Source organism: Leuciscus leuciscus (assembly GCF_965113295.1).
Source record: "Leuciscus leuciscus genome assembly, chromosome: 10".
Classification (NCBI taxonomy): domain Eukaryota; kingdom Metazoa; phylum Chordata; class Actinopteri; order Cypriniformes; family Leuciscidae; genus Leuciscus; species Leuciscus leuciscus.
Window position 1 is genome coordinate 23,767,422 of NC_138734.1, and position 25,367 is coordinate 23,792,788.

Genomic DNA, 25,367 nt, shown 5'->3' on the forward strand with positions numbered 1-25,367 from the left:
CGTGCGTTGGAATGTCATGAGGCTGTAAAGTCACAGGGAGTCCATGCTGAAATGGGGGTTTTAGAGGGGATTCTCCAAAACAGGGTTCCCTATGTGACTCAAATGTCCCTCTGGGGAGCCACAAAGATGCAATTTTGACCGTTCAAGCAGACTTAGAGACGCCATGAACAAACTCGTTGTCTAAGGAGACAACGAAGGATGTGTTTGGAGATCAGGATTTACAAATTTGAACAGCATGTGACCGCATGTCATAGTCATTGTCGTTACACCCTCCACTTCGTAGGGGCCGCAGTGGGAAACGAGGGGGGTGAGTACTTCAATACCAAAGAGCAGTTTGGTGATCGGTGGACTATTGCATGTCAGAATGCCTTTGATGACATCATTTCTAAGCTGACCTCTGCTCCTGTCCTGGGGTTTGCTGACCCCAAGCTCCCGTATACATTTCACAACAATGCCAGTACTACGGGGCTTGGTGCAGCATTGTACCAGGAGCAGGACGGGCAGATGCGATGATAGCGTTCGCCAGCAGGGGACTGACAAAGAGTGAGGCAAAATACCCTGCACAAAAGCTTGAATTTTTTACATTAAAGAGGGCTGTCATAGCCAAGTTCGGCGATTATTTGTATGGCACAGACTTCACAGACTACAGACAGTAATTCCCTAACGTATATTTTGACTTCCGCGAAGCTTGATGCTACCAGTTACCGCTGGTTGTCTAGCTTGTCGACCTACACCGTTAAGCTCCAATATAGGGCTGGGAGTCAAAATCAGGACACAGACGGCCTTTCCTGGCGTCCGCATGGTGAGCCCTTGGATGATCTAATCTCTCAGAAAGAAAGAGAAAGGATCAAGCAGTTTACACTTCACCACCTTGCGGAGCCTGGAAACAGGTCTGATGTTCTCATGGCAGATGAAGTGAAAGCCATTTGTGAGAGGCATCAGGTGATTGGTTTGCCCGAAGGCCCTGGTTTGGCACACTCTTCAATTACATTGGTCGAGTCCCTCACTCATTGTGTTGATGCCTTGCCGAATGAGTTGCAACACGAGGTTGAGCATGGTCTTCCTGATCTCCTTAATCTCTCAGAGACCACATTAGCAGAATGGCAAGGGAAAGATCCAGAGCTTGAGGTAATATTTGAGTGTATGAGGAGTGAGACTAGGCCAGGTACCCTGAGGGGCCAACCACCTGACATAGTATTGTGGTTGAGGGAGTGGAGGAGACTTTCCACTGGAACTTCCTTAACAAAGGAAGGTTCGATAAACGTGTGGTTACTTCTACTGTGGAAGAGGGTGCAAGGGAAGCATAAGCTCACTGACAAATGGGAGCAAGGCGTCCAAGTAGTAGTCAAGAGAGCAGGAGACTTACCGGTGTACACTGTCCGACCAGTTGGGCAGAGTGGTCCTCTCAGGACGTTACATCGTGACTTGTTGTTGCCCTGTGGGTTTTTGCAGTCAGATCGATATGAGCAGCAGCCTAAGCAAAGAGTTTGCAGGCCTAGAACTAGCCTGTGCAAATAATGATGATTCACAAGAGCCAGAGTCTGGGTGTGAGTACGAGTCTGAGGCTGATCAGTTCTTTGGTCCTGTACTTGGGGATACGCTGGACTTTGAAACTCGAGTTCTGGTGAGCCCTGAGCAATTACCCTGCCCAAAACCCCAGAATGTCCAAATTGACTTACCTGTTGTTGAACCTGCAAGAGAGAGCATACTTACCTGTGAGTTCTCAGAGGAGAACCCAGAGGAACCTGTAAGGGAGAGCTTACCTGAGTCTGGAGAAGTAGAAACGCCTTCTGCTGATCTGGTCATACTGATTCAGGGGTTTTGGTGAGGGAAGAGTCAGGATTGGATATCTGTTTTAAGTCTGTAGATGAGTTTCCTTCTCAGAAGACTGAAACAGAAGTCGATTGTGAGGTTGAGAACAGAAGTAAAGAGAATCCAGCTCTGAGTGAAACTATGAATACAGGAGGTGATCAGAGTGAACGAGAGAATGAAAGGAGGAAGGAGTTATTCCCAGGCATTCGCAAAGAGAGCGATGGCCTGCAAAAAGGCTTGAGTATGCCCAGTTAGGGAATCCACTTACCGTAGCGATTCAGTCTCTGTTGCAAGGTCTGAATGTGGCATTCAGTACTTCTTTGGAGGAGGTGAATGTTTCTCCTATTGATGATGTGCCTATGGTTGTGACTCAGCCCAAAAAATATGCAGATGCTGCGGGACGTGCTTGTATTCAAGAGGGGAGGGTGTAACCCAGGTCACTAAAGAAATCCTGTTGATGTAAGAAAAAGGAAAAAAAGACTAACACTCATGAATATGTAAAAGTTATTTTATTTTATTTTATTAATATCTGTGAAGAGAAAATAAGAAAATACATAAATTAAAACCATAAAACTAATTTAGAAAAGTTATTTAATTTAATAAGATGAAGACTGGTCCAATTAGAGGAGTGGGAAGTTAGCCCCACCTTAACGGGTGGAGCCAGGGCACAGACGATGCAACACTCCTTGCGAGAGAGAGAAGCAGCTGGCGCAATCCTAAAAAGAGGAGAATAAAAAAATAGAATTAGAAAAAAACAAACAGTTGTATCAGAGAAATAAAATAAATAAAATATAAAAGTGTGGATTGAACGTCATCAGTCAATGATTACGGGTGAATATTAGTGGAGATTAGATTACGGGAGAAAATACAGGCCTAAAGTTGAAGTTTTGCCTTTCTGAAAACTTCATAATTGAAAAATCAAATTCTCTTGGGTCTTTTCTTTTTTTCCCTTTTCTGTTTTTTTCCTTTCTTTTCTATTTTCCATCATTTCCTGAGTTGGATGCTGCACATTTCCTGGACACTGGACGATTTTTCAAGAAGGTTTTGTACGTGTATTGTCCCTGCTTCACATCAGAAAAACTATTGCGAGCAGGAACCGGCCAGCCATGCCCATATAAGGACTGAGCTTTGTGGATCAAGGAATGAATGGAGTGGTAGGATTGTGCATATCGTCGCTGTCGGGCGGAATCCTCGTATCTCCAAAACCATTATTTTTCAGGAAATTAAAAAAACTGCATATTTTTTTAGTTATTAAACATTGTATCGTTAAAGTTGGTATTATACCTTATATTGCTATCATATACTGTTGTATACCAACATTAACACATCATTTCCCTAAAATCATGTTTAATCGGAGATACGAGATTTATGACTTGGGAGCAGGGAGATACGAGGTTACGCTGTCATTGATTAGAATGGAACGGACACAGACGGCGCTGCTGCCAGCAGTGTTTATCACAGTCTGCGGTCGCGTTCAGCCTTTTGATAAGAGATAAGGCTTTAAGAGCTATTCAAATCTAATGATTGTGGTTACATACATCTTCCTAAACTCCATTTTAAACGTTTAAGAGATATGAGTGATGCAATACCAAAATATTAGGCTGTCTAAAATAGGCGGAAATGAATCTGCACGCAAACAAAATCGGCGGTCGCGTTGAGCCTTTTGACAAGAGAAAAGGCTTCAATAGTTAATCAAAGCTAACGACCGTGGTTACATACATCTTCCTAAACTCCATTTTAAAGGTTTAAGAGCTATAAGTGAAGCAGAACAAAAAATGATGAGCTGACTAACGTTGTCTAATAGGTGGAAATTTGCCTAATCTGCACGCAAACTTACCTCCGTGGCTCACGGGCTTCCTTCTGCACCGAAGCATTACAGCTATCGATTTTTAACAAAACAAGCCAACTCAAATGTATCTAACCTAACTATTTTCACTCGTTATTGTCTAAAAAACAGACAGAGTTATGCAAAAATAGGCTTAACTTACTGGCACCAGTAGACAGACCCTTTTTCTCCCATAAATAAAACCTGCTACTTGGGGTATTTTACATGCACAGTGCCAACTTCGAGTCAGTAAAATAATAATAAAAACAATCATTTAAAGCTGGTATCCAAAACATTTAATTCAATTCAAGTATTAGGCTATATTAGATACATTTTAAAACTTCAATGCACAAGTATAATAAGCCTAATAATAAGCCTAGTAATACGTAGACATTTAAAATGCATCAATAACTGATATCATAGTTTAACACAGATAAAATCAGAGTTAAGGCTTGCTTTACGTGTTGCTCGACGAGGGTTTCTTAATCGTTGCGAGTTTCAATCCTGAGGAGACAAAATGCCGCGAGGCTCCCGCCCGCCGCGGAGTGAAGAAGAGGTGGAGTTACGAGGATTCTCAGACAGTTGAAGTGTCCAATGGAGTTACGAGATTTGCTCTCAAGCTATTTTCAACACTTTAGATTGGTTAATAATTTGTAAAAATAACAGAACCACGTGGGGACTGACCAATAGCATCGATTTGTGAAAAAATATGAAATTGACCAAATTTGGACATACGAGGTTTCCGCCCGACAGCGACGATATGTTTTTTCCTCCCTTTCTGACTGAACTGTGTTGCTCAGAACTCAATTGCGGAAGAAGGATCTTGTGCAAGCAGCATTGAACTGGAACTGAGATTTAGTGAAATCCTAATTCATATTGAGACTGCTATTGTGAGCAGTAAATCTGATTTATTGTGATTTTATTTTCCCTACTGTTATTTTCTACTTTCAAATTTTACTGTATTTTATTTCATTTAATTATTTGGTTTTATATATAATGCTCATTTGTTAGTCCCCTGTTGGTTTTGCCATGCTGCCTCACTTTATGGTCTACTTCCTGTCATGTGATTGCTTACATGACAGGCAGACCCATTCACATTTAAAGACCTACATGCATTAAATGGCTAAGAGGAATAAAAATATCTAAAATAACATGTAAGCCCATTAAGATTATATATATATATATATATATATATATATATATATATATATATATGTGTGTGTGTATGTGTATATAAATAAATAAATATATATATATACACTCACCTAAAGGATTATTAGGAACACCATACTAATACTGTTTTTGACCCCCTTTCGCCTTCAGAACTGCCTTAATTCGACGTGGCATTGATTCAACAAGGTGCTGAAAGCATTCTTTAGAAATGTTGGCCCATATTGATAGGATAGCATCTTGCAGTTGATGGAGATTTGTGGGATGCACATCCAGGGCACGAAGCTCCCGTTCCACCACATCCCAAAGATGCTCTATTGGGTTGAGATCTGGTGACTGTGGGGGCCATTTTAGTACAGTGAACTCATTGTCATGTTCAAGAAACCAATTTGAAATGATTCGAGCTTTGTGACATGGTGCATTATCCTGCTGGAAGTAGCCATCAGAGGATGGGTACATGGCAGAGCATGTGAGTGGAGTGGAGCGGTGAGAATCTCCGCTCATCGCTCACGGAACTATTCACCCCTCCGCTCCCCCGCTCTAAGCTACATCAGGCCGCTCCGCTCATTATCGCTCAGCGCTCAACGAGGTTTGCTTCGCGCTCCACTCAAATCGCCCCCCGCTCGCTCCGAAAAAGGAAAAAAAATCTACATGTATATCACTTTTAGCTTAGACCACAGCCTTACCTCCTAAACAACTAATGAGCAACAACAACAACATTTTTCAAATTGAAATGTTTTATTTCAAATTACAGGCCTATGTAAGAAGGAATATAGCCTAAACAAAAAGTCCTGTAAAATTAAACGAATAAATGGGCCTAATAATATAAATAAAAATTATATAAACAAAAATATAATTTTTTTAAAAGTAAATTAACTATAAGGCCAGAATTTTGATAAGTGAACTTTTGCACAACGCGCACGATTAAAATTTAAATTGGCTTCCATACACACAAACTGCTGTAAAATTAAACGAATAAATGGGCCTAATAATATAAATATTATTACGGACGACACAAATTCGGCTAAATAAAACGAACCATTAGGTCTACTTGAATGAAAAAACGAATTTGTTTGAATATTACGCTATATTTAATTTACACTTTGTTACAAGTTACCGTATTCAATTTGCTAACCTTTTGTTGCGTGTTCGCGTTCATGTTTTCGAGAGATGTGTCTTTTGATTCCAAAATGAATTGCTGACTGAAACGATGTCTCCACATTCGTTTTCTTGTACCACATTATCATTGTTAGTTAGTTTTATATTAATAGTAGCCTACACCTGTATGACTTCTCATTTTCCTTTTTGAAGTAGCCTACTTTTTGAACTCCATTATTGAGCTGAGTTTTGACTGAAAATAGTCTACTGTTGATGACTGTGCAAGACAGATGGATCCTGGTTTAGGTTTGACTGAGCATGCTTCAGACTCGTGGTGTGAACTGAGCGAAATTGGAGCGGGAAATAAGGCGACGCTCCGTCCTTTTAAAAATGCCGCTCTGCGCTCTGTCCAAGATCCGCCCGCTCCTGCTCGCTCCCGCTCCACTCCGCTCACCGCTCGCTCCCGCTCCACTCCGCTCACATGCTCTGGTACATGGTGGTCATAAAGGGATGGATATGGTCAGAAACAATGCTCAGGTAGGCCGTGGCATTTAAACGATGCCCAATTGGCACTAAGGGGCCTAAAGTGTGCCAAGAAAACATCCCCCACACCATTACACCACCACCACCAGCCTGCACAGTGGTAACAAGGCATGATGGATCCATGTTCTCATTCTGTTTACGCCAAATTTTGACTCTACCATCTGAATGTCTCAACAGAAATCGAGACTCATCAGACCAGGCAACATTTTTCCAGTCTTCAACTGTCCAATTTTGGTGAGCTCATGCAAATTGTAGCCTCTTTTTCCTATTTGTAGTGGAGATGAGTGGTACCCGGTGGGGTCTTCTGCTGTTGTAGCCCATCCGCCTCAAGGTGCGTGTTGTGGCTTCACAAATGCTTTGCTGCATACCTCGGTTGTAACGAGTGGTTATTTCAGTCAAAAGTTGCTCTTCTATCAACTTGAATCAGTCGGCCCATTCTCCTCTGACCTCTAGCATCAACAAGGCATTTTCGCCCACAGGACTGCCGCATACTGGATGTTTTTCCCTTTTCACACCATTCTTTGTAAACCCTAGAAATGGTTGTGCGTGAAAATCCCAGTAACTGAGCAGATTGTGAAATACTCAGACCGGCCCGTCTGGCACCAACAACCATGCCACGCTCAAAATTGCTTAAATCACCTTTCTTTCCCATTCTGACATTCAGTTTGGAGTTCAGGAGATTGTCTTGACCAGGACCACACCCCTAAATGCATTGAAGCAATTGCCATGTGATTGGTTGATTAGATAATTGCATTAATGAGAAATTGAACAGGTGTTCCTAATAATCCTTTCGGTGAGTGTATATGTATGTATGTATATAAACCATCATGATATATATTGAGCGGTATAAAACGTGTGTCTTATGTGACAGTAGCCACGTTTCCATTAAAAATAATGGCTAGTGCGGTGGCTGCGATATATGTAAACCTACCAACATCCGTTGCCATGGTTTTTGGAATGACTTATCACAAGAGGAAAAAATTTACGTTTCAGTCGCATAACATCGGTTAATGGAAACACCGTCATTGCTCAATAATCTTTGATCAACATTTAGAAAATATCACAAAAGTTCACATACTTCTGCTTAACTTTTATCCTGAGCTTCAAGATCTGGACTTAAATATTTATAATGAATGTAAATTGTACATTAGGGGATTGGGGGTGGTTTGGTGAAACTATAGGTAGTGAGAGCCCCTTTTGAAAATTTGCTTAGGGCCCAAAATGCTAGGGGTCAGCCCTGATAAGTTACTGGAATTAAGTATCTTTTTGGCTACTTTGTACTTTGAGTATCAAGGATTTTAGCAACTTGTACTCTACTCACTTACATTTTCAAATAAGTACATGTCGCTTTACTCCAATAGACATAACATTCTGCATGTCATCTAACTTTTTCTGCAGCAGTTTATTTATGCTACTAAAGAAGTAATGTCGCCATTTACTGGACATTGTAGGTACCATTTCTTCTGTGTTTTGCTCTTACTCACTTAAACTGGCCTACAAGGTTACTTTCCACGAATAAGAGTTCATTAGCAGGTAGTTTCTGAATCTCAGGTGTTTCATATCTGAGGTGAGGATGTGGCGGCAGCCAAAACCAGCACGACTAGTGCAAGTAGGCTTTGAATTTTTTTAGGCTATAATTATAGTTAACATTATTTTATTTATCCGTTATATCGAAGAGACCATTTGAGCTTGAGTTTAACTGATTCTTGAGTGCATATGTTTGTAGTCGCTAAGAGGCTACTGTGTCAACGGGTTCAGTTTTATTTTGACTTTAACCCATTCAGACCCTGCGTCCATTACAATGGACATCACATGTCAACCCCCCCTTTTTTTACTTCTGGAGCATTTCACCTAGTTTAAAGCCTGCAGTCCATTAGATCGGACGCTTGTCATCCAATCAAATGGCAGTAAAGCTCTGCATGTAGTAATTTAAAAAAAAACACTACTTTGAAGAGAAGCATGTCAGCACTTCACTCCAAACACAGAAGCAAGCAACATTTTCTATGGTTTTATTTAAATTTTTTGATATGTTTGTCAGTATTTCATAGTTTGTATGTAAAATAGAAAGATTGAACTTATTAATTAAAGTTAAAAATCGATTGTAGAATTTCAAATTTTAAATCAGGATTTTTTTCAAATGTGTCTGTCCATTAGAATGGACAGTGGGTTCAAAAGCCTGTTACTGAAATCACATTCCAGTAATTGAAGTCCAGTAATGCTGATTGAAATTTCTTATATAAAAAATCTATATCACAGTACCGATAAATTTTTTTAACTTTTTCATATGCAGAATATATAGTTCTTGAAGTGCTTGAACATATAGCTGATGGAAGTATCTCAGATGTTGACTTTATGTGGAGTGATGATGAGGAAGATGGAGATGTAAGAAAAATATCCGTATTTAAAACTTTATAAAGTAAAATGACTAGCTTCCGGCGAAACTGTACAAAACATACAGATTTGACATAAATCTAAAGCGTAACTTGAAAATGAATTATTTTTCTTACACAAACGCATCGCTTCGCTTCAGAAGGCCTTTATTTACCCCCAAGAGCCGCATGGAGCACTTTTATCATGGATGGATGCACGTTTATGGACTTTCAAAACAGAAACAACCATTCACTGCCATTATAAAGCTTGGAAGCCAGGACATTTTTTAATATAACTCCGATTGTATTCGTCTGAAAGAAGAACGATGTCATACACACCTAGGATGGCTTGAGGGTGAGTAAATCATGGGCCAATTTACATTTTTGGGTGAACTATCCCTTTATAGGTATAGTACACCCAAAAATTCTATTTGTCATCACTTACTCATCCTTATGTTGTTCCAAATCTGTATGAGTTTCTTTATTCGGCTGAACACAAAAGAAGATATTTTGAAGAATGTCGGTAACTAGACAGTTGACAGTATAGCCATTGATTTCCATATTTTTTCCTACTATAGCCTATATTTCCTAATAACTACATATTATATTTATTATGATATAATATTATAATTATTAGTAATTATTTTGAAAATTATAATAATATTTATCAGTAATGTATCAATATAGATATTACAGTACAATACCGTATAATTAATTACAGCAAAAGCAGATCAAATGACGAAATACAGTACAAATACAGTAAAGTACTATTTGGTAGTTTACATTACTGATCTTGTGTACTGTAAAGTGAATTACAGTACAGTTACTGGAAATCGAAATACATGCATCATGCATGGCAACCGTGCTGCCAGTAATGTACTGTAGAAATACAAGAAAATCGTTAACAGAGAAATTGTTTCAAAGATGCACAAAGTAAATTACTCTAACGTGAATGCGTTGATTGATTCCTAGGTTTATTTTGTTATGAATAAACAAATGTGCGATCTATAAAGCAAAAACCTTACAATTAAAGTTGAAATGTTGTAATGTTCAAGTTTTTGATCTAAAAAAAGAAAGATGCGCAAAGAAAATGACTCTAACATGACCATATTGATTGATTCTAAGATATTTAGTTTGTTACAAACAATGTGCAATCTGTAAAACAAAAGCCTCAAAATTAAAGTTGAAATGATATACTGTTGAAAAGTTTTTGACCTTGAGAAAAAGCTTTAAGTATATACTAACAATTTTTATGTTTATTATTTAATTTTATGTTGGTACATTTTTGTGAAGTACACCTGTTTTGACCTGACGTCCATTGAAATGGACAAAAAAAAATACAATTAAAGACAAATTTTTTATTATTTTTTTGGTCTCATTTATAGAAGCCTCATGAGCTGGGAAAATGTACTTTTATATTTTTCAGAAACTTAAAACATAATTCAGGTCTGAAGGGGTTAAAAAATAAATGTGATTTGTTCTCCTCATAGATTAGCTGTTTCTTGTTTTTCACTGGCATGTCTCTTAGGTGTTGAGAACTAAACATCTTTGAGCCTATATTCAGTCCAAGTAAAGTACTTCAGTACTGTTAAAATCACTGTTAAAAACAGATTACCTGGTTTCACAGACAAGGCTTAAGCCTATAGTCCCAGACTAAAATGCAAGTTTGAGCTGTTTTAACTGAAAGTAACTTGCACCAACATATCTTAAAATATGCAATGCTATGCAGTTTTGTCTCAAGATGCACACCAGTAATGTTTTTTTTCTTTTTTTCTAAGGCACATTTAAAAGTTACTTAAATGTCCTGATTTAACTAAGGTCTAATCCTGGCTTAATCTAAGACCTGTCTGTGAAACTGGGCCTTAGACTTTTACTCAAGTGGTGAAATTGAAATTGGTGACTTGTAATGGATTAATTTGAGCTGTAAGGTATCTGTCCTTTTACTCAAGTATGATTTTCATACTCTTTACACCTCTGAGTGCATGTCCCATTGTCTCTATTAACTGTTTGAGACAAAGTTGATATTTGTAACCAATGAGAAATCATGAGCTTTAAAACAGCAAACTCTTGGCAAACCTTCTTAAGTTATGAAAAATGTGAAGCTCATGTGTCTCAAGGTCAAGGTCATGAGAATCTTAAGTGTATCTTCTGTATGGTCTCATGTCATTATATCTGTCCTGTTTTAAGATTTTTCATAATAAATGCCCAAACCAGACCGTTGAAGGGCATATGCAAAATCAGTCTCCGCCTCCTCGTGTGTGTCCTCGGCTCTGAGCAGATTCATGAATCACAGCATGTGCTGTTTTTGACACAGAAAAGGGGCGTTTGATTTGTCTTTGTGTAACGTAGGCCGGTAAAAGCTGTGCGTGTAAACCTCGTTCCGCTGGCCTCAAGAGGCGCATGTCGACTGACGCTACAGGCTGTGGTCTTTAGCGTCCTTGTTAGCGTGCCCGTTCGTGTCCAGCTCGAAGCAGGTTGAGTATAGGACCTGTTACATTTGGTGCTGTGACCTGGATGAGAGTGAGGTTTAGGGGTTGAGTATAACAGATGTAGACCAGAAAGAGCTGTGCGTGTCAACCTTTCCTCACGCAAGGCCAAAGAGGAAAACCGAGGGTCAACCAAATTAAACAAAGAGTGAGCTGATACTCAGCGGCATTTGTAAAAGATGCAGCAAACACCTTCAAAATTACTCTAAAGCCTTCTTAAATAGCCCTCTTTTCCCTTTGAGACGCCGCTGAGAGATTGATGACATGGGTCAGAGCATTACTATAAACCCACGGGAAGTGAAATATTGGCGGATTGCTGGTTTGGTGATTATGGTTTTTAAGATGTCAGTTTTTCATGGTCAAAGGCACAAGGAGCATCACTCACAGCACTTATACAGAGATACATAGTTTCCACAGCAACTGCCTCCGACACTACAGTCAAATGGCTGTGTGTGAATGCATTGAATATGGAAACTGAGTCAATAATTTATTATGAGTTCTCTAAAATCAGTATTGCACAAAGGTTTGTTCTAGAGGTTTCTATCAATAAAACTGAATGGGTACATTCTAAGAAAAGTGAATTACTGTTGTAGTGTGTTGTGTTCTAGAGTGAAAGGAAATGTCTGTAAAGAACAGATAATGTTCCGTCAGAAAATTGCCAGCACCTTTTCCATTTTTCTGCAGATTTATTAATTTTTTCTTAAGGTTTATAAATATGAAGGAAAAACTATGCCCCATTTTGATGAACTATTCATAAAAGTTAAATATTTATGAAGTGAAACTGTCTTACAGGCTCTGATAAAATAATATATTACACACGTCCATTGTCTTGCTATAACATGAGCTCAGGCTCGAGAACTTCAGACATTTGGAGCTGGATTTCAGGTGTCTTAACCATTGATACATGGATGCTGTATTCGGCTCATTTTCAAGGGATACACCAACATCACTGCCATCTTGGAAAGGTCAGTTCATGTTTATGATGTACACGATAGTTTGTGCCATTATCATAATAATTCATTGTATAGTTTTTTGTTTTATTTTTATATATAGGCCTACTTTTTATACATTATATACTTTTTTGTTGCTGGTAAATTTTATTATCAATCTATAATAATGCAATTTATAATATACATTTAAAACAGCTTTTAAAAATAAATTACATTGTACACCCCACTTCTTTAATGTTATCATTGAGATCATCGTTTTAAGCCAGCTCTGATTGACGAAAAAAACACTTTCATTATTATGAAAGTGTTTACCACTTTCTCTTTAATTTGACAAAATCTGCATTAAACCGAATTGTCTGATGTTTATGAGGAACCAAATGTTTGGAACAGGTTTTCTGTCAGAAGCTCGCACCACATCTGTTTACATGCTTGAGTTTGATCTTTCCAATATGGCGGCAATCTCTGCAAGTAGCTAATGCAGAATCGACATATTCATATTTATGGTCTCTTACCATATGCTGAGCGATGAGGATTGTTTTGAATGTAAATGTGGCGGGTCTAATTTCCCTCCTGCTGTCTCAAAAATCAACTGTGACCACATACTGTGATGAAATCCGTTGTTGTGTAACCAACAAATATTGTTAAGAGCTGATTGTGGCCATTCAGATGATGAAGATAGACTCATATTGAGGAGCAGTTTTTAAAAATATCATAAAAATATTGAGAACAACTCAGTGTGAACAACTGAATTTTAAGGTAAATGCCATGGCATCAGTCAAGAACATGTCATAATTCACCCCCCAAATCATAAAGAAATTATATACAAAGTGTATTACAGCATTTGCATTTAAAAAAAAAACTAATATAAGTTTGAGTAATGAGAATTTGGAGGGTAGGGTCAATGCACTTCCACTCATACAAGTAGCCAGAGGAACATTTCTCTATTTACAAATATGACGAGACATGCACGTGTGAGTGATGTATGCAATTTGTTGTGAAAACCATCCCAACAGATCTAAAATATAAACACTTATAATAGGCTTAATATTAGTCCCACATAGAGCCAGAACTTCAGACTGACGTCAGTTTCACGTTTAAGGGTGTGAAAAATAACAGACCGGTGTGTAAAACTCTTGAATTCTTGGTATTTTAAAGAGTCTAATCCACAAACTTTACTTACTTCATACTCTTTTGAAAATCCAGCATTTAGTTGATCGCTCATTGTCACAGTTGTAAACACGACAGCTTTCTTCTTCCATGAGGGAGTTTGGCATCACGGCATCTTTGTTTCCAGGAGAGGAATGCTAAAGAACGCGACACACACGTCTCCCGGAAATTCAGTAGAATATAACTAATCAGATGACGACTTCGAAACTCCTGAAGTGTTTCCAATTTTGTATGCCATATGCATCAGACTTTCAGCCAGCGGTCTGCGGGCGTGACGTCTAAGGCTGAGACTAGCTTACCACAGTAAATCAGGGTAAGACAAAACACGTTTTGGAAGAAGGATTACTAATGTATTGACTCATTATCTAAATTTTGATAATTCTGAACAGAAAAAAAGTTACATAGTGTACCTTTATATCAGGGATGACCAGGCCATGTTTTTGTGAAACTCACCCCATAACTTCCTCTGTTAACTCTGAATGTTCAATGATGATAATTGAGTGAGTTGAAAAAGCTGCTTTCCTTAAAAATGTAAAACAATGAGACCTTAATTACAATTTCTCACTAAATATATTTACATGACATACAATTTGCCATCAGTGCAATACATAGGAATGTTGCATAAATACCAAATGTTAAACTTTTTCCTCTGTAAACAAAAATAAATGAGATGACAGTGATCGATATGAATCTTCTTGTAAAGCAACAATTACCACGTTCATACCAGATAAAACAACTTCACAGAAATCATCCTGAAAAACTCAGAACCCGGCCCATAAACACAATCAGATATGATTCAGCAATACTATAAACATGATTCATGTACAGTATGTAGCACGTGTACATAGTATATACTGATTTTCATACAGATCATGGATTGCTTTTGTATGAATATTTTCATGTAACTTTGGCGTAATTTTTTTTCTTTTTTTTTTAGAATCAAAGTTGTTTCAAAAAATAAAATGATGATATCAAACAGTCAACAAATGTGATGTAAGCTTGCCTTTCAGAGCCCATGTTCACAGTGATAATTCAGAAAGGCTGAAAGCCTATGGTAAAAAAAAAAAGACAAAAGACAAAAGGAAACGTACAGGAACTAAACCTACGAAACAAACGAAAATAACATTCCACCCCTCCTGCCTGGACCAACAGCACTCAAGGTGGTTTTCATTGTTGTCAACGACTATAAAATTACAAACACGTATGAAGAGATTCGTAGCAGTCATCGCCATTTTAAAAAATGGTCTCTTTTTAAAGTCGGCTCAAAATACAAAACGTTGGAGGGGAGAGGGTCCGAGCCGATGCCCAAAGTCACTGCGAACACATGGGAGAGACGTCACCAAGAAAACGAGACATGCACCACCAGTGCTGTGTGAGAAAGGGTGTGTTACCAAAAATGCAAAAAACAAACAAACAAACTACAAAAAATGGTGTGAGAATGAAAAGACGAACAAACACACACTTAAAGAGAGGATGATATACACCGGACAAAAGAATCAAGCAAATTTAGAAAGATACCAACTTCACCAATAATTCATATGTGTTTTTTTTTGTTTTTTTAACTCATCATGTTTGGCACTTTATCTGAACAAATACAGGATCTGTTCAAAAAGACTAATGTCATACAAAATTGTATTCAACGTCTCTTGAACATAACTTTGTAGAATATAATATTTGATAGAGAGCATACGGTAGGTAAACACTTTTGTACGTACTTGTAGTTTAAAATGAACATTCCAACAGATGTTTTACACACATGCACAAAAACAAACACAACCGTCTTGCGTTGCGATATCCCTCCTGCTCTTTTTTTTTTCTTCTTCCCACTGGTTCTTTACGATACTTCCTCGGCTGACCGTGTTTCTGATTTGAGACGTACGAACTCTTTGGCCACTTCGTCGTTGGTCCTTTGCGAGAGTATTCTCATGATGGTCAGACCGGTATCGTCCATCGTTACACTCCTGGCGAGCGGATAGCAGGCGTTCAGGCTGCCCTTTTCGGCCAGTTCTCTGAGCTGCAGGACCGTCAAGCCGATGATTCGGTCCTCTCGGGCGAAGCAGTAGTCCTTCACAGAGATGTGAAGCTCGTAGGCCTCTGGGCCATGTTCGTTACTCAGCACGCTGGACGGAGAAGGTACAATAACATTTATATTAATACACATCCATGTATTATACGTTCCGTGTGTTAACTGACTGCGACATGCTGTCGATTACAATTCATCTCATCCCTCGGTTTGTAAAAACAAACAAGTGTACACATAATCAGGGCCGGATTTATCATATATTATGACAGGAAAAATGTATTGTTGTGCCCATAATTAATTGTTGTCAGAGCATCAGTTTATTGTCGGGGATTTTTCATGTTGCATCGCACTGCATCCAATGTAAACAGAATCACTAATTATAATGGGTTTTATTGTATTCTGTCATGTTTGTCCGCTAGTATCAGGTATAGACACGGTGAAGATGAAATAATTTCTGGTGCTTTTCAATGCCAATTTTCAACTTCAAGTAAATAATCGTTCATTTTTAAAAATGTTTTAATGGGGGCGGCAGATTTTTAAAAAAGGTTTAAGGGGGGGGAGGTTTGAGAACCATTGCTTTGAAATGTGTGTGGCACTTCATTTACGATAGAGGCGAGGTTGAGTAATGTGGTTTGACCGCAGTTTGATGATCCAATGGAATTACAAGGTTTAGTAATAAATTCTTTTTAGTACTCTTCATTGGTTAAGGGCGGTAATCGTGACCTAATGGTTAGTGAGTAAGAGTTGCGGGTTCAATTCTCAAAACTGGCAGGAAACGACTTGAGCAAGGCACCAAACCCCCAATCGCTCCTCGGGCACCACAGCAAAATGGCTGCCCACTGCTCCGGGTGTGTGTCCACAGTTTGCAGTGTGTGTTCACTACTCCTCCTAATGTGTGTGTGCACCAACTTGGATGGGCAGAGGACAAGTTCAGAGTATGGGTTACTATACTTGGTCTTCACATAAATATTTGCAAAACCCACAGACTATTATTTCGCCTCAATGTAATTGGGCCCCCCAATCAATTAAGCCATTAATTTGGCTGAAGCAGCAGTACAAGGACAGGAATGTACAAGAGCACCTTAAAACACTGAGCTTAACTCTTTGTAATCAAAAACAGATCAAATATGTCCCTTCCCCCTTTAAAGCATCCCTCTCTTCTCTTCCCTGCTTGTGCCTTTTTTCTCCACAGCTTATTGGGTATTTATCAGCATGTAACAGCGATCTCTGGAAGATTTGTTTATGTCAGGGAGTTCCTGGAATGGCTCTTCTTCATGCGTTCCATATATGGACTAAATGTGCATCTAGGGCGCCCTCAGGCTGCTGGTATGGACTGAAAACACAGTACATCAGATTATCCAGCGCTCATAATGATTACATCGGCCCATTTTGGTTATAATTTAAATAAATATTATTCCTCTCTATAGAAATCTAACGTAAACCTATGAAATCTATCAATATTTGTCAAAATCTGCACAATTTTGAGCTAAAAGCCCTGAGGGACGTTGTTTGGTAAAGCGCTGTCATGACGACAGCACAGGAGTGTTTTTTTTTCTGAATGGGAGCGGCTGACACTCATAATTCATATTAAAGGTATCGACTATTTTTTTCCTGATATATAAGTGACACAAATTAAGACATAACTGTCCCTAAAAGTTTCTCAGAATAAAATAGTGCTCAAATACTTAAACTTGAGTCTTATATCATTTTAATGATGTATAGTTTGTCAAGGTAATAACATTACATCTAATAGTAACTTTAAACTATTTAAACAAAGAACGAACGATTCAGTGCGTCGGCGTCCTCATGACGGCTAACGGCTAACTTCAATCTATATGAATTGTCTTTCATTCCGACAAATGAAAACATGGACTCTGGTCTCCTTCCTCACCCTCACCGCCACGATCACTCGAAGTTCTGGTTCTTCCATCGCAAAACAAATGAACAAAGCTCAAGTGTTCTCAATGGAGGCAGGCAGCAGAGCGAAAGGCAGAACGGGAGCACGCGCGGTCTTCTTGATCGCTTGATTCGCTGGGCCAGCTTCATCAAACCTGGTGACAGAGCCATCTACCGCTCTGGCAGTGATATGTGGGTTTGGAATGATTCGTAACATTTTAGAATTGTAACGAGTAACAATGCAGCACATAAAAAATGTATCGGAGTAAAAGTATTAAACTCATCGAAAATATGAACTGAAGTAAAAGTGGAAGTAGGAGAAAAAAATAATACTCTAGTAAAGTACAGATACAGCCTTTTAGTACTTAAGCACAGTAGTGAAGTAGTTCTACTTCGTTACTATACATCTCTGTGCATTTCCAATGCCAGTCATTGTAAGCCATTGTAATGGCTTACACACAGAACAAGACATTAAAGGTCCCATGACATGAAATATCCACTTTCTGAGGTTTTTTAACATTAATATGAGTTCCCCTAGCCTGTATATGGTCCCCAAGTTTCAAAAAAATTTAATCGGTGTAAATCGAGCTTTTGCTATTTTTCTCTGCCTTTGAGCTCAACCGGGCTGATCTTGAATCTCCTCCTTATGACGTCATAAGGAGAAATGTTACCTCCCCTTTCTCTGCTTTGCCCGCCCAGAGAATATTTCTCGCCCATGAGAAAATGAGCTAGGATGTAGAACGCGCGCGCGATTTTAGTTTGTCCACGAGAGATATCATGGCTTTTGAGCGAGCGAAGCATAATAATTGCTCAATAATTGGATGTACAAATGAACATCGAATGGTCAATACAGAGCTGGGCTTGCTGAACGTCGGACAAGTAACGTTAAGTCAACAAATTATATATAAGTGTGTTGCTTTACTGTTTATGGTTACCTAGCTTCTTACACGTAGAATGTGGCTGTCACATTAGCTATGCAGCTATGCAGTTACTCGCGCTAATGTAAAGGTAGACAGCATCAAGTTACACATACTGTATCGCGAGTGTTGTACATTTCTTTGTTATTTGTATAACCGTTTTCCTGTTGGTTATATGGCGCGCGCGATATCCGCATTTCAAGATCGCAGAGCTTGATGTAATTGTAATAAGATAAATTACAGACGTGACAGATCTCTCATGAAAAGGCAACAGTAGGTTCGCGTTAGCTACATGATGATAACTGTAAACCATCCGAATAAAGTACCGTATCCAGACATAATATTTTAAACTAACCATTTGGAAACGTCCTGCTGGAGCCGCTGAGTTGCAACTTCTTCATCCGTTGCTTCTCCATCTGGATCAGATTCTGGGTCAAACTGAAATGCTTGAACGACTGCGTGTCTTCGTGGTTCGTGCCATTGCAATATATCCAACATAAACAAACATGCATGGTACCGTTGCGCAAGATGTTCAAGGCCACACCCACCCTCCACCTTGCGCCGCCTTTCTCCTCCTCATTAGTATTTAAAGCTACAGACACCGAAACGGCCCGTCTGAAGGAAGCTCATTCTGGGACTGGCTTGTAGTGGCTATAATTCTGCACCGAGGCTGAATTTTTGGAAAGAGATTTCAGATACAGTACTAAGGACCACTAAGGACTATATTAAAGCCTACAAAAAGTAGCATGTCACGGGACCTTTAAATCGAAATAAACATTAAAACAAAAACTGTTTAGAAAAAATGATGTAGGACTTATACAGTATATAGGTAACACTTTTTTCATTCATTAACATTAGTTAACTTCATTAGTTAAAATAAACTAACAATGAACAACTTCTACAGCATTTTGGTAATTCTGCAGAATGTTAAATCATGTTAAATGTTAAATTGGAATTTGTATCTGTTAACATTAGTTAATGCACTCTGTCTGAACTAACATGAACAAACAATTAAAGACATTAATAATTAACTAACATTAAGAAAGGATAATACATTCAGTGAGAATATATTGCTGGTTGTTAGTTCATGTTAGTTTTTAGTTCTAATGTAGCTGACTAATATAAACAAATGAGACCTTATTGTAAAGTGTTACTGATATTTATTGCTTGCTTGTTACATCCAATATTTCAACTCCTGCCATCGCCATGACAAGTTGGTAAACTTATAACTTTAGCATAATATGCTAAATAATACTGCCAAGTAGTTTTAGGACAAGTAGTCCTAAAACTATAATCAATAAACGTATATAATCTCAACAAAAATGCAAGCTTCAAATTTCAACTCTCCAGAATGTCTTGCCTCATAGACTTCCTTTATAAGTGCATTACTGTCAATTGGATTTTTATTTGGGTGAGGGAAAATATTTTCAGTGTATTATTATTATTATTACTATTACATTAACTCTTTTCCCGCCATTGACGGAAATAAGCATCCAAACATTTTAACGATGAATGAAATGAACGGTAACCCCACCTATAATTGACCACTTTTGCTTTCAAATTCATGGCTGACTGTGAATAGAGCATCTCTACAATGACATAAAAGTAACTGAAAACCTTTGCATGGTAATTCATTCACGTCACTAGTTTTCAGAAAGTCTGAGATGACTCAACATCAGCCAGCAAAAAAATAAATATAAATAATGTTTGTCCAATACATGAATGTAAATGTCTTCACTGCAGGTATGTCTTGGATCTGATGAGTCTGTAAAGCACCCTTGACAGTAGTACACAGCAACCAGGTCAGCCTTTTTTTATCAGCTTAATGTTTAGCATCTATCAAACACAGAAATCACACTGACAGAGTGAAAGGAGCCACACAGGAGCTCTTTTATGATTCCACACAAAAACGGCTTAAGACTCCATTAGGCTAAAAGGCCCTTAATATCCAAAGGTTGGCTTTGATTTCATGTTTTTTTTTATGTGCGCTCTAAGTGAGAGGTTAATTCAGTGTGTCTTTGAGTTTGTGCGGGGCTTCCATCATATTTTACGTCTTTCTTTTGAGCCAACTGTTCTGGAAAGCCTTTCTTAATTATCTATTCTTCCACAAGGGTCTTTTAAACCTAAAATGAGACTGTCAGAAGTAAATCTTCATGTGAAGGGTTGATTTCTGTGCTGTTGTTCAAGTGCATTTGTGCAGCTTAAAGCCGACAAGTCAATGCCACCGGTGAAAAACCAGGAAGTAGATGAGACAGTGGCTGATGTATAATGCTCTATTTACAGTCAGACATGATTCATTTATTTCACAAGAAAAAGGGGCCCATAACAGGAGGGTTACCAAGATAAAGTGAATAGTATTCATCTGGTCCATGAGCTCCATGTACAACAGCTTTTATTAGAGTGCTTTCACACTGGCAGTTTAGGTTGAAAATGTGGAACTGTGTGAATGTGAAAGCAATTGCACATAGTGAGTGCAATCAGAATGGCAAATTTATGGCTTACAATTCGCTGTCTCCTCTGCAAGCAGCAGACATCCACCTTCATGCGTTGAACATACAGTAAACCCAAGTCTCTGCTGTGCATTCAGTTTTTTATCATGCACCATGCATGCTTGTGATAATGTAAGATGAATGCAAATGCACCAGGATTCGATAGGCAAGTGACTGTGAAACCAGACCAACGCTGCGGGAGGCGCCAGGAACAATCGCACTCAGACTCGGACTGCAGCAAACATGCCCAGTGTGAAAGTCCTCTTAGGATACTGAGTCTTATGTGATCTTTCAAAAGTACGGCTCATTTCTTTCTGTTAAAGTTCAGGACAAAATGACTGAGTGAAATTTGTGATTACAGAGGGAATAGTAGTGATGGCATATCGAACCATGACCTTATCCAATTACTAGTAGCTGTGATGTCATTTTCAGTAATATAACCCTATGGAATTGCCATCCAGCTCTTAAAAATCAATTCTATGATGGTATCGGAAGGTAATACCATGGTACTTTGATATACGCTACTGTCACAAGTTCAGGGTCAAGTAAGAAATAAATATTTATATTCAGCAAGGATGCACTCAAATTATCAAAAGTGACAGTAAATAAATGTATAATCTTACCAAATATTTCTATTTCAAATGCTGTTCTTTTGAACTTTCTATTCATAAAAACAGTAGCAGTTTATTTTACAGTCCTGTTCCCCATGTATATACTATAAGTTCATAGTAATTACAATAACTAGGTACTAACCCTGAACCAACCCCTAAACCTAACCTTAACCCATGTTGTTACCTTATAATACCCAGTACTTTCTTAGGTAAGTACACTCTAAGTACATGTACTGTAAAATAAAGCAAAAAACAAAAAGTTTAAGTTTCCATAAGAATGTTAAAGGTGAGGTATGAAAGATTTTTGTTAAAATACATTCACTAAACCCAGTTTATTGTTCATTGACTACTATTATTAAGCCATTCACAGGTTCATCTCCCCCAAAGGTGTGAACATTGAACCTCTCAGGCACCACTAAAACACTGAAAGCGGTCCACTCAGATCCATCAATCTCTTTCCAGCTCAACCTATAGCATGAGTTTGGGGTGTGGCTACTGTAGCAGAGAAGGGGGAGCCAGAGGATGATTAGCAGCTATGGGACCATGACTGACACACCACATGGGAAAAGACAATTCAGCTTTAGTTACAGAAGTGCAAGCCAAAATGCACTGCATTTAGAAAGATTAAAGGGACATTTCACCCGAAAATGAAAATTAGCCTATGATTTACTCACCCTCAAGTCATCCTAGGTGTATATGATATTCTTCTTTCAGATGAGTACAATCAGAGTTATATATATAAAAAAATGTCCTGGCTCTTCCAAGCTTTATAATGGCAGTGAATTGCAGTTTCTGTTTTGAAGTACAAAAAAGTGCTCCACACGGTTCCGTGGTGTTAATAAAGGCCTTCTGAAACGAAGCAATGAGTTTGTCTAAGAAAAATATTCATATTTAACATTTTACAAAGTAAAATTCTAGCTTCCGGCCAAACGGCCATACGCAGTTTACTTGCGCCTTAATGTGCAACTTACACAACTTGTGACGTCGGACGTAGCGTAGTGCGTCATGGCGTAGCAGAAATGGCGCCTGTGATTCACTCGGCATGACTTTGTTTGTCTTTTATGTTGTAATCCTCCTCTTAGTACTGTTGGTACAGAGAGCCAGCTCTCTCCGTGTATATGAGCGTGATTTTCTTTTAAGTCTTCAAGAGTCGGCGGTGGATGTTTGCAGAGGCTATACAGGTGGTCAGTGGTCCTGTAATCCTCCATTATCTGAACGCGCATCGGTGTACCTGTGCGGCCTATTAGATCTCTGTCGCAACAGAAGGAAACGAAATAGGAGACGAGGCATGCGAGCGGGTGTGGCTGTGACACGGAGACGGGCGCGTGCATCAGCGGCTTGTCTGTATGTGTCTATGGGCTCAGCGGTGGACTTCATCGACCCATCTTGTCGGTGTCTATCTTCGTGTTATTGGGACGAAAGGTTCTCTTACCTGGTTGTGGTTTCTCCTCGGCGCCGGGTGCGGTCAACGGGGATCAAAGACTCACAGCGGTGTTTCAGGAGGAGAGGGGATAACCCTGAGAATCTCCGCTCTCTGGAATATGTGCCAACCCCTCATAAACGAAGTGAGCCGGCCCCAGGTACAATCACTAAGATAGCCCTTCTGAACATAAGATCTATAAATAATAAAATATTTTTAATTAATGATCTTATCTCTTCACGCGACTTGGATTTTTTCTTAATGACTGAAACCTGGCTTAGTGACTGTAATCGCGGCTCCCTCGCTGAAGCTTCACCTAGAGACTGCAACGCTCTTAACTCTCCAAGGACTGGGAGGCGGGGAGGGGGGATTGCGACAATTTTTAAGAACTCTTTTAAATGCAGGCTGGTAACAGTTGACAATTATGTTAGTTTTGAAGTACAAGTGTTTAAAGTCGCCCTGATCAAGCCGGTCACGTTTGCAATAATTTATAGACCTCCCATTTTTAACAAGGAGTTTATAAGGGAGTTTTCTGAGTTTTTATCGTGTATGACTACTTGTGGTGACAGCCTTGTTATATTAGGCGATTTTAATATTCATATTTGTTGCCCTGAGAAGCCCTTAGTGAAAGATTTCCTGCTACTGCTGGATTCCTTTAACCTTACGCAGTCGGTGGCTGGTGCAACACATAAACAGGGGCACACTCTGTATTTGGTATTGTCCTGGGGTGTCCCGGTGGGTGATCTGACTATAGAGAATTTGGGGTTGTCAGATCACTTTGTTATCTCGTTTAATGTCAATATTGCCAGGCGGCCTGCGGGGCCAGAGATAGTGGGCCGCCGTGCCCGGGTGTCACGTGTCTGTTCTGTCTTGTGCTGCACATGGGTGTTTGTTGTTTTGTGCCATGTGCTCTCCTGTCTATTGTCTAGCCCCTCCCATCTTGTTATCTGATTATTGGTTAATTTGTCCCACCTGTCTGTCTCGTTACCCTCCTTTGTTGTTCCCCTATTTAGCCTCCTTGTGTTTGTAGTCTTGTGCTGGTTCGTTGTCCGAGTTACCTGTCTTTGATGTTCCTGTCTGTTGATTATCTGAGTTCTGAGTTTTCTGTATTTTTGTCTGTGTTTGTTAATTAAATCTCCTCTGCACTTGAATCCTAGTCTCTCGCTCACTCTCCCGTGACAGAACGAACCAGCCAAAATGTGGATTCAGCGGAGCGAGATTTTTTCTTCAGAGGAGGAGAAGGGAAATTCCATTTCCCTATTTGAATATTTCTCCAGATGTGTTCAGAGGACTTTGGAGGAGGAGAGCACCATGTCAGACGGTGATCAGATCGGAGGAGGTGGTCTGGTGGTCCGGAGACGGAGGAGGAGAAGGAAGACCTCCTCTGTGACTATTCCGGTGGTCTCAGTTCCGGTGGTCCCAGTTCCGGTGGTCCCGAGTCCGGTGGTCCCAATTCCGGTGGTCTCAAGACACAGGAGGAGGAGAAGGGTTCCCTCCATAATTGTTCCGGTGGTCCCAGTTCCGGTGGTGCCTGCCGAGCCTGTGTCTTCGGACAAGATGGCCGCCGCCGAGTCTGTTCACGTCACGTCTGCCGGGCCTGTGTCTTCGGACAAGATGGCCGCCGCCGAGTCTGTTCACGTCACGTCTGCCGGGCCTGTGTCTTCGGACAAGATGGCCGCTACAGAGACTGTTCACGTCACGCCTGCCGAGCCTGTGTCCCCTGACAAGATGGCCGCCGCCGAGAGTGTCCACGTCACACCTGTCGAGCCTGTGTCCTCTGTCAAGATGGCCGCCGTCGAGCCTGTGTCTGTTCCTGAGCCTGAGCCGGTGGTGTCTGTTCCTGTTCCTGAGCCGGTGGTGTCTGTTCCTGTGTCTGTTCCTGTGTCTGTTCCTGTGTCTGTGTCTTTGTCTTTGTCTTTGTCTGTGTCTGTGTCTTTGTCTGTGTCTTTGTCTGTGTCTTTGTCTGTGTCTTTGTCTGTGTCTTTGTCTGTGTCTTTGTCTGTGTCTTTGTCTGTTCCTGAACCGGAGCTTGTGGTGCCAGTTCCAGTGCCTGAGCCTGTGGTGCCAGTTCCAGTGCCTGAGCCGGTGGTGCCAGTTCCAGTGCCTGAGCCGGTGGTGCCAGTTCCAGTGCCTGAGCCGGTGGTGCCAGTTCCAGTGCCTGAGCCGGTGGTGCCAGTTCCAGTGCCTGAGCCGGTGGTGCCAGTTCCAGTGCCTGAGCCGGTGGTGCCAGTTCCAGTTCCAGTGCCTGAGCCGGTGGTGCCGGTTCCAGTGCCTGAGCCTGTGGTGCCGGTTCCAGTGCCTGAGCCGGTGGTGCCAGTTGCAGTGCCTGAGCCGGTGGTGCCAGTTCCAGTGCCTGAGCCGGTGGTTCCAGTTCCTGAGCCGTTGGCGTCTGTTCCAGTTCCTGCGCCGTGGCCGCCCGAGGGAAAGTCTCCGCCCTGGCCGCCCGAGGGAAAGTCTCCGCCCTGGCCGCCCGAGGGAAAGTCTCCGCCCTGGCCGCCCGAGGGAAAGTCTCCGCCCTGGCCGCCCGAGGGAAAGTCTCCGCCCTGGCCGCCCGAGGGAAAGTCTCCGCCCTGGCCGCCGGATGGACTGTT

General features: G+C 40.2%; 1 protein-coding gene across 2 annotated transcripts in view; it reads right to left on the reverse strand.

Moving 5' to 3' along the window:
- Positions 1 to 14,314: 14,314 nt before the first annotated feature.
- Positions 14,315 to 25,367, reverse strand: part of unc13c (unc-13 homolog C (C. elegans)) — a 229,937-nt gene continuing 218,884 nt past the window's right edge. For both annotated transcript variants that reach the window (XM_082182828.1, XM_082182829.1), the window contains exon 33: positions 14,315 to 15,540. In XM_082182828.1, coding sequence (XP_082038954.1) covers positions 15,255 to 15,540 — 286 coding nt within the window. In that variant the 3' untranslated portion in view covers positions 14,315 to 15,254. The remainder of the gene's footprint in view (positions 15,541 to 25,367) is intronic.